We start from the raw sequence: 15091 nt of genomic DNA, 5'->3' as shown, positions 1-15091 counted from the left end.
ACGCAATTGTTTTGTTCTTACTTTAGCCGCAAACAGAGCAAAACGCTGAGGAAGTAACTATTTCATACTAAGTGTAATGCAGCCCCAACGTTTTGCTCTAATGTGTGGATAAAGTAGAAAAAACAAACCAGACTGGCGTTGTGACAAAACGGATCCAGGTCATGTCTGACATGGAAACATTATGGATTTCAACTTTTAATTGCAGGTCATAAAGTTTTCATGAGCAAATGTAGTACCCAGACTGTTTTTGTAGTTCTTTGCTTTTGAATAAAATAAAAAATCGGATAAACACGGGAAAACTAGAACACTTTTTGTGGTTCATGAGAAAATTAAAATAAAGATCACCTGTTTTGTTTTTTTGTGTAAAAGTAATACGCTTCCATACAGTAACTACAAATCTTCAACAGAATCCAAAAAAACAGTTTATTGTACAAAAGAAACCACTATGAATCTTAGAAAACATAAAATAGTCGATCTGCATTCATAACAGGTAACAAAAACAGCATCAGAAACGAGGCCTGGCTTGGTTCCTCCCTCACCATCCAAAGCGAGACACCAGCTTGCTTTGATCGTCCAGATCTTTCTGGACCTTTTTCCTCATGTAGAATATTGGACAGTCCCGGCTGCGTAAAAAGCACAGGGTTACCCACAATTCTTCAGGCTGGAGTATAAATGAGTGTGTTTGTTTGCGTACCTGGTGCAGAGCACATCCTCATGGAGGGAACCCTGACAGCGCTGGCACTGAGTCCACAGGCGGGAGAAGCGCTCCTCCAGTGTGTTCAGGTGGAAGATCTGGAATTTCCCACAGCAGGGTTTCAAAGTTGGACACAAATTCATTCAAATGCTACTTGTGTAAAGACAATATCTACAGAAATAACATTTACAAAATAAAGCAGTTTTGAAGGAGACAAAGCTCAAATTTAGAAATAATTTATCATAAATTTTCATTAATGAACCATCTGAATCAGAGTTTAATCATAAAAACTTTGATCCGTTTCCTTACCTCTTTCTGGTACAGTTCAGACTCTTTCTTTTTGCAGAAATCACACACAGCCTCTGAAATAAAACACATTTAGAGCATAAAAAATAGATCCACAAAGACAGTTGAAAGAGAAGAGCAGACTCACCGTCCGTCTTCAGTACAGCCTTGCAGCCGATGCAGGTGCTTCTCTTCTGCGCAAACGCCATGAGACCTCCAACCTTTGAGGTCAGCACAGTTTTGCATCGTGTGTGATCACCCTCTTAAAGAAATTAGTCAATTACATTCTATTTTTTGCACATAAAGGTTAAGTAATGAGAAGGTGTAGATACTTAGCAGGACGCTCTCTGCCTTGCTCTCCCCGAGGATGGGCTCAAATATTCTCAGTAGCGGTTTGGACAGCTGCTGTTCCAGGTAGTACTGTGTGTCGATGGGAATAGTGTTCTCAAGCACGTAGATCGGGTCCTAAAGCGCCATCAGGAATGGTTATTTACGGCAAAAGTGAGAGGGAAAGAAAAGAAAACGTTGCAGGTCAAAGACGCCACGCACCTCTGACTTCATGTATGCTGCGGCGCCTTTCGCGGCTTTGATGATGACGTACGGCACTCGATCTCCCAGGTTTGGCGCGCTGCCTGCGTCTCTTTTCCTCATTCTGTCAAACATCGACATTAAAAGGGGAATTTCAGAGATTTGACAAAATTCATTAAAGTCCCACTCTGAGCGTTTCCAGTGCTCTTTCAAGTATGGTTATGGCGTTTTTAGCCAAAATCCAAAGTCCTGTGTAATTTTTTCAGACATAGTTTTTTTTTCTTCTCAGACATAGTTTCTCCAGAGCGGCAGTAGTTCATTATAAATTGTGAGAAAACGTATGCGGGTCTAATCGTCTGCAAGTGGATGTATTTGGAATGAAGCGAAGCAGGGAGGTTGTGGCCTAGGAGTATTTGTTGTGTATTTTTTACACAACAAATACTCCTTATTCACATCGATCTGAATAAAGAAATACTCAAAAATGTGGTTTTAGGCTTCATTCTCTTCAAATATGTCCCCCATAAGAAAAATGCCACAAGGAAATGTTAGAAACGGATTGAGAGGAAGACCTTTCTGCCAGCTCCACGTGGGCTTGTTTGCCGGCGTACTCCTGAGCCGTGCGCGTCAGCTCTTTGGTGATGACCAGCTGGCTGATGTCAATACGATTGCAGAGCAGGTCAGAAATGACTTCTTTGGCATGATCAACAGCACCTTGAGGGTCTCTAAAGACAACAAAACCACAGATTTCAGTCAAATACAAAGAATCTGGCATTCACTGCATGTCATGAGCTTAACATTCCGAGTATTTCCAGCAGTTAAGAGATGGAAGCAGGTGTGTACCTGTCGATCAGGATCTTCTGCAGACAGGTGTTGATTAGGTTGGCCACCAGAGGACAGTTGTCTCTGCGGACCGTCTCGATGCCTTTGCAGTCCATCTTGTCATGCGTGTCCGCGCTTGAGGAGAAATAGAGTCCTGCGTAGCGCTTCTTATTGATCAGCAGGTACGGGTAGTAAACCTGTGAGAACATTCAAAAGAAAAGTCTTCTAGGCTGCTACTACACCTTAAATATATTCCCAAGAGTTTCCAAAAAGGTTATACAAAACAACATACTGATGAAAATATCTACAAACAATATCAAATGAATGGAAGGCAGATTGAAATGCATTCAGTTTGCGATGGGAACAATAATTTTGCAAATGTTATGAATGGGAAGATGAGAACTGCAAGAAAACCTGGTCAGCTTTGGACAAGATCCAGCAATTATTATTATAATTATTATTACAGCAATTTCCCAATGCTGTAATATTCAGCAAAAAACATTCAAATGCAAGTTTGAAACCCATAATCAGGGTGGAATCTATTTAAAGAAATCTATTTAATCTAAAATATTTAGAGTAGATCAATATGTATCTAAAGAAGAAAACTAAAATCTGCATGACTGCAATCAAAATGGGACGTCCACATAGATGTATGGAAAAGATAAACATTCATAAAACCATGCCTGGAATGAAACGTCACCTTCTCAAACTCCAGTTTGATGGGGGGTGTAAAGTGGGAGGAGACCCACTCAGCCGCTTCCCTCCCGATTTCCATGGCCTCCTTGACCGTTGCGACTCCGAGCTTGACCATGACGGAGTCTGTGTCTCCGTAAATCACCTGAGCGTTCAAAATTAAAGCATGTTAGGAGGTTTGACTTGCATTAAAAAAGATCTGGTACATGGGGAAGTCGAGCTGGTTCAGCCACACATTCCTCACCTTGGCATCAGCTTGATAACCATTAGAAATGGTGTATTTGGACTCGACGAGCTGTTTAGTTCGTTCGATCATTTGCCTTCCAAATCCGGTGACGCTCTGGACACAAAACAGAATCCATTAACTGATGAATCGACAGATTTATCTTGACTGAAGAGTCAAGAATTCATACAAGAGCGACAAAACAATGGCTTTCTTTGAGAGCAACCGTTAAGTAAATAACCAAGATCATAAGTTAAGAATAAATGTATTTTACCTTACGACAATCAGATAAACAACAATACTTTTAAATTTCGCCCCAACTGTTTCAGCTGCTTTGTGGTTTCCTTTTGCAACATATTTTCCCTTTAAGTTTTGTGTGAACCTTTCATGCTCTACATTTGTGCACACCACACAAAAACCTAAACTGGGGCAGCCCACCGACTGACAGAGACACATGTGGAAGGACCATCGGAGAAACTGCATTTGACCTGTCAAAATAAAATTCTTTAGCGCTACCTGGTCATCTACACTAAAGTGCTCACCTGTGAGATTTCTAAGCAGGGCAGTTTGCCCACCTGAGCCCCTGTGAAGCCATAAACAGAGTTGGCACTGATTTTTAGGGCCAGCTGTCGGCCATCCAGCACCTGCTTCTTAAAAGGGTCGGTTTCCTTCTTTAACTCTGCTTTGGCCCTGCGGACACATTGGAAAATCACGATGAAGACCCAACATGGCTCATGTGTTTGGTGTGGATTTTTACTTTCTGTAAACCCAACCTCTTTCTGGCAGACAGCAGGTTCTCCAGGATTTCCGGAAGAAGTCCCTTCCTCACAGAACTTTTCACAAATTGGTCACCTGTTGGGGTCTTGATGAAATCCTCAGATGACAACCTGCAAACACAGTCATTAAAGTCAGAAACAAAGCTTTTGGAAACCATGTTTATTTCCCCAAACAAAGAAATAAAATGTCTCCAGTGTTAATCATCTAAATCAGTGGTCACTAACCACCAGGCGATGGACAAGTACCCGTCTGTGGGACACGCCAAAAATGTTGGTTGTGTTGGAACATAAACCAACATTTGATCCTTTTTAATTTATCATCCGATTCTGAACTTTTATTTTGAAAAACGACATTCTTGGCACATGTTGAGTTGCTCGGTTACATGATGAAAATACATTCACTACTTTCTTAAAACAGTTGCACCGGCCGCTAAATTGAAACCTCCCAAGCTAGCAAAGTTGACGAAAACAAACGTATTTAGAAAGTTTCTTTCTGGAAAAAAAAAAAAAAAAGCCAGTGAGGAAACAGAAGAAAAATCTTTGACTTCAAAATAAAAGAAAGTTGCATTTAACAGACAAAATCCACAACAACTATTTACTCCAAATATAGATTTGCTGCGACAGTTGTTCCCATTCACTATAATAATAATAATAATAATAATAATTATTATTATTATAATACAGACTCCCTCTTGTTACGAGGATGTAGCTAAAAAGTTGCTCCAACGATGGACTCACGCTTATTATTACATTAAGAAAATACCAGTTTTAGTGCCTTTTTTCTTATTCATCCTTCAAAGTTAGATGAGCCTTAAGTTGGTGTCTGATTTTTTTAGCTTCCACTCTGACAGTTTTGGGTTAAAGGAACATCTATTTCACATCTGAATGTTTCCTACACAAAATCTAGAGTAAGTACTGTGTAAGTACTGTCCGACATCAAACCAGTCCGTGGCCTGAAAACGGTTGTGGACCACTGATCTAAATGACTTTGTTGATGAAAGCTGATTCTTTATCATCGAAACACAAAGAGAGGTGCCTACTGCAGTCGCTCTACGGATCCTTTCTGCAGCAGGGTGGTGTAGCAAAGGTTATGAGCCATCATGATGGACGGATACAAGGAGGAGAAGTCCAGGGTGGTGATGGGGACGCTGTAGTATCTACACCAAAAAAACAAACAACATAGATCAGTTTGAAATGAGCACACGGATGAAGAGGTGGTTCCAGAACATGTTTCTGTTGGGGAACCTAATGGGTCCAGTGGGGCCAGTTTAGCCCAACTGTGTGATCTACAAACCTATATTTTGAAATCCAAGAATAAAATCTGAGAAATAAAATCTTTTTTGAAGAAGAAAAAAACACATTTGAAATTATTTTTAAGAACAACTTGCTTTATTTTAGCCGTTTGAACAACAAAACAGATTTCTGCTAATTAAGAAAAAATTAACAATACGTCCATTAAAATAAAATTTATTTTTAAACAAAAAAGGCAGAAATTAGAAAAAAAAGGGAGATAAGATCAAGTTCTTACCCTTTTTCTGGTTCGATGACAGTTGCTCCAGTGTAGTCCTCTCCTCCTTCGGTCTTCACCACAGGCATGACCAGATTCTGTTTCATGGCCTTCACACAGACAAGCGGTTAGCTTCAAAGTCCATTTCAGCAAGTGCAAAGCCACCATGGCGGTCTGTCTTACTTGTCGCAGCAGCTGAGAGACGACTTTGATCTGCTGCCCTCTGGAGAGCAGGTAACTGAGCGGCACACCCGTCACTCTGGCCATCTCCATGTAGTTGATCACACACATCAGCTTCTGCAGGAGGCGCAGCGGGAGGTACGCGTCTTTCAGGCAGTAGACTGCCAGACGGCGCCGCGTTTGCTCGTTTCCATTCTGGGGTCGAAGAAAGGATAGAGGAGCAGTTCATGTTTTTCAATGTCCAGACTTAGTGCAGAGATATGTAGCACCTAAAGACAATGTCATAAAGTTGAAGATGTAAACAGGGTGTGCATTTTACCTGCAGATCAGAGATGATGGAGTGCTGCACATCCTCCTTCTGTTCTTGCAGAAAATGGAAACTCACAGCATTTAGAGTGTAGGAACGCAACTTGTAATCTCTAAGGAGAACCTGAAAGAAAGACCAGTAAATACTACCTTTAAAGTGACCACAAAAGTAGGCAGTGTTTACTTTAACTGCTGACCTGTAGGGCTGAAACGATTCCTCGAGTTACTCGATTACAAAAATTCCTCGAGGCAAAAACTCTGCCTCCAAGCCTCGTTAAAATCCTATCACGCACACCATACGCTCGGCGCAGGGATTTAATTGCGTCACACGGACCGTTTATTCACACGGACCTTTTGAATTTAGTTGGCGCGATGGCGGAGAATAGATCTATAAATAAACGGCAGAAAACGTGAGATGTCACGGCAAAATAGAGCTGGCATACCACAACAGCACATCTTCCATGATTCAGCATCTGAACAGAAGACATCCACTCTATGCTATTCACCGACCAACAAGGTAAATTAACGTAGTCTAAGCCTATTGATGTTCGCTGATTTGAATCTCATAGTGCATTTGTAGCGATGTCGTGATGCGGTTTGACTAGATATGATGTTTAACTTTGATGACGTTTTAAAGTAGTAAACGTAACTATCACGTTCAATTGCAAGAGAGTATAGCCTAAAAAAAAGAACCCCTTCACACACACACACACGCACGCACATACACACACGCACAAACACGTACATTTTGATGTTTGTTTTGAGACTACAGCTTATTATTTATAATTGTTTATAATTGTTTTATTTACATAATTTTTTATACATTTTATACATTGTGTACCTGCTTGGCTTGATATTTTATATTCATTTTTTGTTCCCAGGTTAACTAAACTAAATTTGCAGAAGGTGCAATCCTTTTTTTGTAATGTTGTGTATTAAGAAGACAAAAAACTAAGTTTATATTCATATTAGTTTTACAATACATGTTATACATGTTACAGTAAGTTCACTTAACTGTACATTGTTCTATAATTGTTGGCAATGCCAACTTGGCACTTAACTTTTGGAGCCAAACTTTTGGACTTGGAAATAAATACCTCGGTTGAGAAATAAAAGCCAAATGCTTGTTCATTTTACAGCCACATCATTTTTGTTATGCATTATTTGTTTTGGTTGTTCAAAAACACACACAAATCGTTTTATCCGATTACTCGATTAATCGATCGATTAAGTGCTAGATTAATCGATTACAAAAAGAATGGATAGCTGCAGCCCTGCTGACCTGTAACAGATCGAACTGAACTCGGCCTTCCATGTTGATGGTCTTGTTCTCTCTGCGGCCCATCTGTTTGCTCTGGAAGTTCGACTCCTTCAGAACTGACTTCATGTTTCGCACTCGGCCCAAGTATGGAAAGTAAGTCACCTGAACAGAAGAGAAAATTAAAATTTGAGGACCTGGGAAAGCAGGAATCTCTTCAAAGCTACCTAAACCGGAAGACACTTTTTGACTTTTGAATTTGACGAAGTAAAAGTGGCTTCACCAAACCTTCAGAGCTGCTGCCCTGTTGATAAGATACGGAAAGTCGAAGTTCTGGATGTTGTATCCAGTTATGATATCTGGGTCCACCGTCCGCAAAAATTCAGCCCAGCTCTGATCAAACAGAAAACATCCAGAATTGAAAAACTGTTCCAGAATATTCCACTTCTCTGGGATGCAAGTGTCTACCTGAAGAAGCTGCTTCTCCTGAGTGAAGCACAGGATCTGGGAGCCGACGATGCTAGTGCAGGACTGAAGAGTGAACACGGTGCGAATAAACGGCTCCGTCTCACCCTGCCGCTGCACCATAGATGCTATCTGAATCACGGGATCTTTATCCGGTTCAGGAAAGATCCCTGAACACAAAGACCAGAGTTGTGAGATTTTCAGTAAGTAAGCCGTGATTTAAAATCAAATGAGGAAACCTACCTTTCCTTCCAGCACATTCTATGTCAAAACTGAGGACTCGAAGTGGTGCAATCCTCTGCCATTCCCCTTCTGCTGGGTGACTTATCAAATCTGTCCAGGCGACATCCACTTCATACTGACACAGAGACACCTATGGGACAAACGGAAAGACGTACAAAAGCATCCCTCAGCAATTTGAAAAGAAAAGTTGATTCTTTTCTTTTCAAAAAATGTGAATTAGCATAAATAAGACTAACTTTGACTGGAGTCTGAGAGTCCACTTCTCCTGTGCTTGTGCTCCTCTCTTCCCTCAACCTCCATTTGTCTTTAGGGAGTTCAATCCAGCAGCATCCAACCACATTGCTGTCCACCATAAACCTGAGAACACATGAATGCTTTATAGTGTGACGTTCCATGGCAACACTCTCAAACTTGGAGTTAGCGATTTTTAAAAATGTCCTCAGGTAGCGTTAAAATTGGAGCAAATATTTTATGGTTTATGGTTAAAAAATGTGACCGTTTTTGGGGAGGACACACACCTGATTTCAAAGTCTATGTTGGCTTCGAAGGATTGGTATCCCTGGATGGGAAAATGTCCAAATTTAAAGCCCTGCTCCAGAAGTCTCTTTGCAGGCGCAATGAGACGAGGCATCGCCATGGTGATCCTCAGGAAATCCATACTCTGTTGCCCGTGGTAACCATACATGTCTTAAAGGAGAAAACAAGAAAAAAAAGTCTCTGTGATTTTATAGCATCGAACACTGAAGAAACTGTCGGTTTCCTATAAAAGGAAAAGAATTAGGACTGCGCCCGTAACTTATACTCACTCTCTTTTCGGGTGATGTCCACAGCCAACACCGTGACCGAAATGTTGTCTTTATTGGAGCGCATGTCTTTCAGGACAGCAGAGTTCAGTTCTCTCTTAAACTCACCCAAAAATTCAGATTTGAACCCTTTCATAGGAAATGGAGAAAAGTATGAACACAGGACGTTAGTTTGTCTACCCAATCACATTTTTACCATTCCCAGTGGTCCATTAATTATGATTATGCGGTTTTCGGACAAAATAAATAAATCTGTTTAATTTTTTGGGAGATAATTTTTGCAGAGTAGCATTAGTTTATTAGAAATTTGCCTAAGTTATAGGTGGAAATATTGGCGCGGACTAGGCCGGCCCCCCCTTCCATCACCCATAACCGATTTATCTACCAGTATTCACATGCTCTCCCACTAGCTTACAGCCCCTCACACCGCCCAACCTAACAATACAGGTGCAACAAACATTTTGCAACATTTACACCTAAATCACAACAATTTAAATAAAGAAATACTCAGAAATGCAATTTTAAGCTTCCTTTGGTGTATATATGTCCTCCCTCATCAGAAAAATACCACAAAAACATGTGAAACAGCAAAAATAAATGTTTTGATAAGAGTTGGTCTTTCAATAAAAGATTTTTCAATGGGATGTTTGATAGATGTGCCCTTCTGGAACAGAGAAACTAGTTTAAGACCATCTTCAGTAGAAAAAAGGCATAGTTAGGGACTTACCATTTGGTGCAGGAACATAGAAGTAAGGTGCAAACCCATGAACATGGCAGCACACACTGTTGCCATTGTCGGTCACGCCAAACATCCTAATGATTGGTACTTTTTCTTGCAACTGGCCAGGCATTCCTGCCACCGATGCACCTGAAGAGACAAAATGTACTCACAACAGATCCTTTTATGACAGATACTCCCATTTTACAGCATTTCAACCCCAAACTTTACCTGCATCGTTTTAGTTTATATACTCAAAGTGGTGTAACCAACTGATTATTTCTTAGTAATTACCTAGATAGTGATCAAGATCAATCTGCTGGAACACCAAAGTTTCTGAAGATGGGTTCAGCGTGGGGGCGTGAGGCCGTGGCCAGCGAGGGTTAAGGTCGGCTGAAAAAAGGTCACCTGAAATAAAAATTAAAAATAAAATCATGAGATAAATAGCTTCAGCATCAAAAATTGCTTATTTTTTGGGGGTGCTGTAAGTTAATAGACCAACATATAACATTTTTTCTGGAGCATAGTTTACATGTTTAGGTACAGATTAAAGCCATGACTGATGAACCAGATGTACCGGAAAGTCTACGATCTTGATGTAAAACTTTTCAACATTTTGGGGGAAAATGGGGCTTTGCAAAGTCTGCATGCCTTTGCTGATGTGTCTGTTAAGTTTTAGTAAAGTAATGCAGAAAAAATTTGAAACAAGACATTAATGGTTGTGAAAACTCACCCACTGGAATGACATCATGTCCTGCCTGACTCTCCATTTCCTCCAACTCCATCTCTGCCTCTTCAAGCATCAACAGTTCCTCTTCAAACTGGGAAGGGCTGTCTTCCCACTCCCCGGACATTTTACCCCGTTTGGCCTGGGATAATCCACCAAAAGGCGGGCCGCCGTTCCTTTTATTAAAAGCCATGTCTGTCCGTTTTTCCAAAAAGAGAAAGCAAAGAATATAATTGACATAATAAAATAAATCTAAAAATAAAAAAAAGGCTTTACTGAAGAGTATTAATACAAGTATCCCTTTTAACTTACTTATATCAGAAATTCTTTTTTTCAATAAAACAACACTGGCTTTGGAGTGGAAAACTGAAAAATAAATCAGTATTTATTGTTGAAATGGGAACATGTGGATCCTGAGTTGATTACAGTAGTATTTCCACTCTGTGCCAAAAAAAAAAAAAGAAAAATTATGCTAAATATAAAAAAGAAAGAAAGAAGACACGTTTTCTCGGGTAACTTCACGTTCAAAACTTCCAACTGACATTACTGCAAGCAATGACAATGGAGTTTGGCAGGAGCAGCCTTGTTGAATTTGGGCCAAGTTAGCAAACCTCAAAGCCTCCAGTGAAGTCAGAAGCTGCAGCTGCAGTAGCTTTGCATAACAAACACGCACGAGCGCACGCAGTTAGCATTAGTTAACGTCTAAGCTCCGAAGACAGACAGCCCTTTTCCTCATCCTAAATAAACATGTACTGAACATTTTCGCAAACTTAATGTGCTCAACAATGTCATTAACTCAATTTTAGGAGCAATAACAGAAAGTATCATTCGTGAAGCAGTTTCTCTCTTTTCCTAAGCTAAAACAAAGCTAGCGAGGCTTATGTAAACACAATACAGTAAATCCGCTGTCTAATCCGACCCAACTGCAGAGTCCATCTTTAATGGGTTGTTAAAATAAGAAAACAAAGCGAATACATTAGTGTGAAGTAAATACCAGCACAAGCTGCCTCCTCAATGCGAGCAGGCTGTAGACAACTCCCGCCACAAGACGAAACCGCGGAAAATGCCTTCTGACTTTGGTCCAACCACAAAGCGAGTAGGTGATGACGACATTCACATAGCGGAAGTTAAAAAAAAATCAGGAAAAAGAGGACTTTTTTTCTTCTTATCTTTATTGAAATATTCAAAGTGACAATACATTTTATCACTCATAATGCAACTAGTCTCCCGAAAATAAAACACTGAAACAAAGACCAAGTAGTAGACATATGAATCAAAATGCAACAGCAGGCCTATTACTTTACTTATATAATCTAACAATAGCTTTGCTCCTTTCCTATGTTTGGAGGGATCTGCAAAACATTTTTAAATGTTAAAGTCATTTTTAAAAAACAAAAAAATAGGCTCTTCAAAAAACTGCATTAATTTAAAACACAAATTTCTAAAATAATTAAATTGGTAACTAAGAATGAATATTTTTGTCTTTGTAAATCAGTCCAAACTGAATGTTATTTTTATACTTAAATAAAGTAATATTCAAGATTCAAGATTCAAGAAGAACTTTATTAATCCCCGAAGGGAAATTTAGTTGCAGTAGCAGCACTAAGGAAAAGGGGGGGAGGGGGGGGGGTAAAGACAAACACAGACACAAAAAATACAGAGAGTAGAACAGGACAAAAATTGAGTAAAATACAATTTGAAAAGTGTAGTCTGTGACTAGAAACTAGAATTTTCATGTACATCCGAGTCTGCCAGATGAGTTGTGGAGTCTAATGGCTGATGGCAGGAATGACTTCCTGTATCGTTCTCTGGCACAGCGAGGGTGTATGATCCTGCCACTGAAACTGCTTCTCAGGTTGTCCACCTCCCTGAAGAGGGGATGGGAAGGATTGTCCATGATGGTCCCCAGTTTAGCCAGTAGTCTGTCCCCAACCACCTCTTCCAGCTTGGCAGGCTTGAGGCCAATGACAGACCCTGCTTTCCTAATGAGTTTATTCAGTCTGTTGGCGTCCTTTGCTTTGATGCCAGCACCCCAGCACACTGCAGCAAAGAAGATGGTGCTTGCCATGACAGACTGGTAGAACATGTAGAGCATCCTGCTGCAAACATTGAAGGACCTGAGTCTCCTCAGGAAGTAAAGTCTGCTCGTGCCCTTCTTGTAGACGGCCTCGGTGTTTGTGGACCAGTCCAGTTTATCGTCTAGATGTACTCCCAGGAACTTGTAGGACGAGACAACTTCCACATCCGTCCCACCGATACAGACTGGGGGAGGCGAAGACTTTCTCCTGCTAAAATCTATCACCATCTCTTTAGTCTTGGCCACATTTAGCTGCAGGTAATTTTCCCCAGACCACCTGACGAAGCGCTCCACGAGGCTCCTGTACTCCTCCTCCCATCCATCTTTCACACACCCGACTACAGCTGTGTCATCAGAGTACTTCTGGAGGTGACAGAGCTCAGAGTGGTACTGGAAGTCAGCTGTGTATGTGGTGAATAGGAAGGGGGACAGCACGGTTCCCTGAGGGGCTCCAGTGTTGCTTGTCAGGGTGTCAGACACACAGCTCTGCAGTCTCACAAACTGAGGTCGGCCTGTCAGGTAGTCCTCAATCCATGAGACCAGGGGGGCATCCACCTGCATCTTCTCTAACTTCTCCCTCATCAGTCTCGGCTGGATGGTATTGAAGGCTGAAGAAAAGTCAAAGAACATGATCCTCACTGTGGTGTTAGGCTTTTCCAGGGAGGAGTATGCTCTCTGCAGCAGGTATAGCAGTGCATCCTCCACTCCCGCCTTGGGTTGGTATGCAAACTGCAGTGGGTCTTGGAAAGGGCTCACCAGGGGTCTGAGATGTGACAGCACCAGCCGCTCCATGACCTTCATAACATGGGAGGTCAGTGCTATAGGCCTGTAGTCACTAGGCGACTAGGCGACAATTGATAGTTGTTGAAAGCCAAAAATATAAATCCTGCCAAAAAACATTAACCAAGTGTATTTTTACTGTAAGGGCATGAATTATCTTGAATATTAAACCCAATTATTTTAAGTTCTTTTCACTGTATATATTTTTTTATTGTTTTAACATGAACTCCTTTCATTTCAGGAAGTAATGGATATGGGAAAAAAACTTGATTCCATATTGTCTGTGTCCTTTTTAGGAACAACAAACTACTGTGAGAAAAGAAAATGTTTGAAAAAAATCAGTAAGTGTGTTATTTTTTTCCAGTGAGTGTTTTATTTTATTTTATTTTATTTATAATTTATTAAGAATCTCAATAGAAAATTACAAAAAATTGGAACAGTGTATAAAGAAAAAAACACACAGGAATAAAACAGGAAAAAAGTTACCTTGCTTAAAACTACTAGCACCACTGGTATTGAAATGGACAATTTCTAACTTTTTCCATCCAAACACTATATACTCTGTAAATCAGACAAACCAAATCAAAAACAGTGTTTGAACCTTGAGGTGCACTTAAAATCCTTGCATTTGTTCAAAAATAGAAAATCCACCTTATAACTCAGTCAACCTCTAATAATAATTCTTGTTTTACTTACTGACCTGACATCCAGTTAAATTGCTGTAATATCAAGTGCGCAAAATCTGTCAAAATGTTTTAATTCAATGCGAACTGTCTTTCAACTGTTTGTGAACCAGTTAAAAAACGTTTGACTTAGTTTACTGTACTTTTTTTCTTACTGTTTATTTTTTTATTTTCTTTTTAGTAAAAGCTCTTTACTTTTCTTTGAGAGTTGAGCAACAATGGAGGGGTAAAATAGCCACACTCCAGAGCCGCAGGTTGCAGACCCTGATTTTTAATTGAAATTAAACTTACGAGAGGCTGCATTGTAGCATAGTGGTTGTTCTTCACTTGTTTTCCCTGTTTACCTGTGGGTTTTCTCCAGGAACCTCAGCTTCCACTCACAGCTTAAACACATGCTTTATACTATTGTAACTATTAATTTTTACAACGATAACGATTCAATTCACATCAAATTTTGTTGTTGACAATGTGATTCATAGTCAATATTAGTTCATTTTAAAGAATCTGATTCACTGATCTTAAATCAATCCAGTGAATCTTTAGAAAAAAATTCAATCAGTGTACTGAACAGTGCAGGTGAAGTTTTCCAGATTCCTTGTATTTCCTGCAAGATAGTAAAGTGTAAATAATTATGTAAACAAACAAAAAAGTAAACAATAATTAATGGCAAATCCATTCACATTTAGTTTCATAAAGTTCAGCCCAATGTTATATTTTCACATGCAAATAATACAAAGGGAACATTATTAGAACGTTCTACCACACTTTATGGTCACAAGTCTTTGCAGAATTCAAAGTGTTTCCACACATTGGACTGGAAGGATGGACTGATCATTTTTTGCTGCAGTCACATGCGTGTTGTCCGCTCTGATGGTACTTGGTCATTTTTACATTAGTAAACTGAACCTACCTTGTGTCAATCCAAATGGCATTTTCAAATTTTGATTTAATTGATCTATTTCATTTTGAAGTTATTCGATGACGTTATTAGTCGATTTGATTAACAACTTCCCTCAGACAGGCCGATCAAATATAAATTGATTCATCAATAAAGTCGATTAAGCGTTACACCAGAGGTGGGCACTGAGGGCCGCATTCCTGCATGTTTTCCAGCATACCCTGCTCTGGCATGTTCTAATTGGCTGGACACACCTGAACCAGGTAATCAGTTATGAGTAGGGCAAGATTATTGGCTGGACACACCTGAACCAGGTAATCAGCCATGAGTAGGGAAAGGCTATCTTGAAATCATGCAGACACACCGGCCCTCGAGGCCTGGAATTGCCCACCCCTGCGTTACACCCATAACTGCTATACTTCTGCACC

General features: G+C 40.1%; 1 protein-coding gene across 3 annotated transcripts; it reads right to left on the bottom strand.

The window, feature by feature from the left end:
• Positions 1-409: 409 nt before the first annotated feature.
• On the bottom strand, positions 410-11337 carry pold1 (polymerase (DNA directed), delta 1, catalytic subunit). 3 transcript variants are annotated; one of them, XM_078951474.1, is made up of 28 exons: positions 11220-11325; positions 10538-10591; positions 10232-10420; positions 9793-9906; positions 9508-9648; positions 8784-8909; positions 8496-8664; positions 8214-8334; positions 7978-8107; positions 7738-7904; positions 7558-7662; positions 7294-7434; positions 6025-6135; positions 5709-5900; positions 5547-5635; positions 5059-5175; positions 4016-4129; positions 3785-3932; positions 3264-3359; positions 3027-3164; positions 2348-2523; positions 2077-2229; positions 1529-1631; positions 1312-1444; positions 1128-1241; positions 1004-1056; positions 695-792; positions 410-623 (listed from the first exon to the last, which is right to left on the bottom strand). In XM_078951474.1, the coding sequence occupies exons 3-28, from the start codon at positions 10416-10418 to the stop codon at positions 536-538; spliced, it is 3324 nt and encodes a 1107-aa protein (XP_078807600.1). In that variant the 5' UTR covers positions 10419-10420; positions 10538-10591; positions 11220-11325; the 3' UTR covers positions 410-535. The 3 variants fall into 3 exon arrangements, with proteins under 3 accessions (XP_078807600.1, XP_078807601.1, XP_011476612.1); XM_078951475.1 differs by lacking the exon at positions 11220-11325 and adding an exon at positions 10837-11218; XM_011478310.4 differs by lacking the exon at positions 10538-10591 and having other exon boundaries at positions 11220-11337.
• Between the last annotated feature and the right edge of the window lie 3754 nt (positions 11338-15091).

This window comes from Oryzias latipes, chromosome 8, assembly GCF_053564925.1.
Source record: "Oryzias latipes strain Hd-rR chromosome 8, Olatipes_Hd-rR_3.1".
In the NCBI taxonomy this organism is placed as follows: domain Eukaryota; kingdom Metazoa; phylum Chordata; class Actinopteri; order Beloniformes; family Adrianichthyidae; genus Oryzias; species Oryzias latipes.
This window is presented reverse-complemented; position numbering and strand designations above follow the sequence as displayed.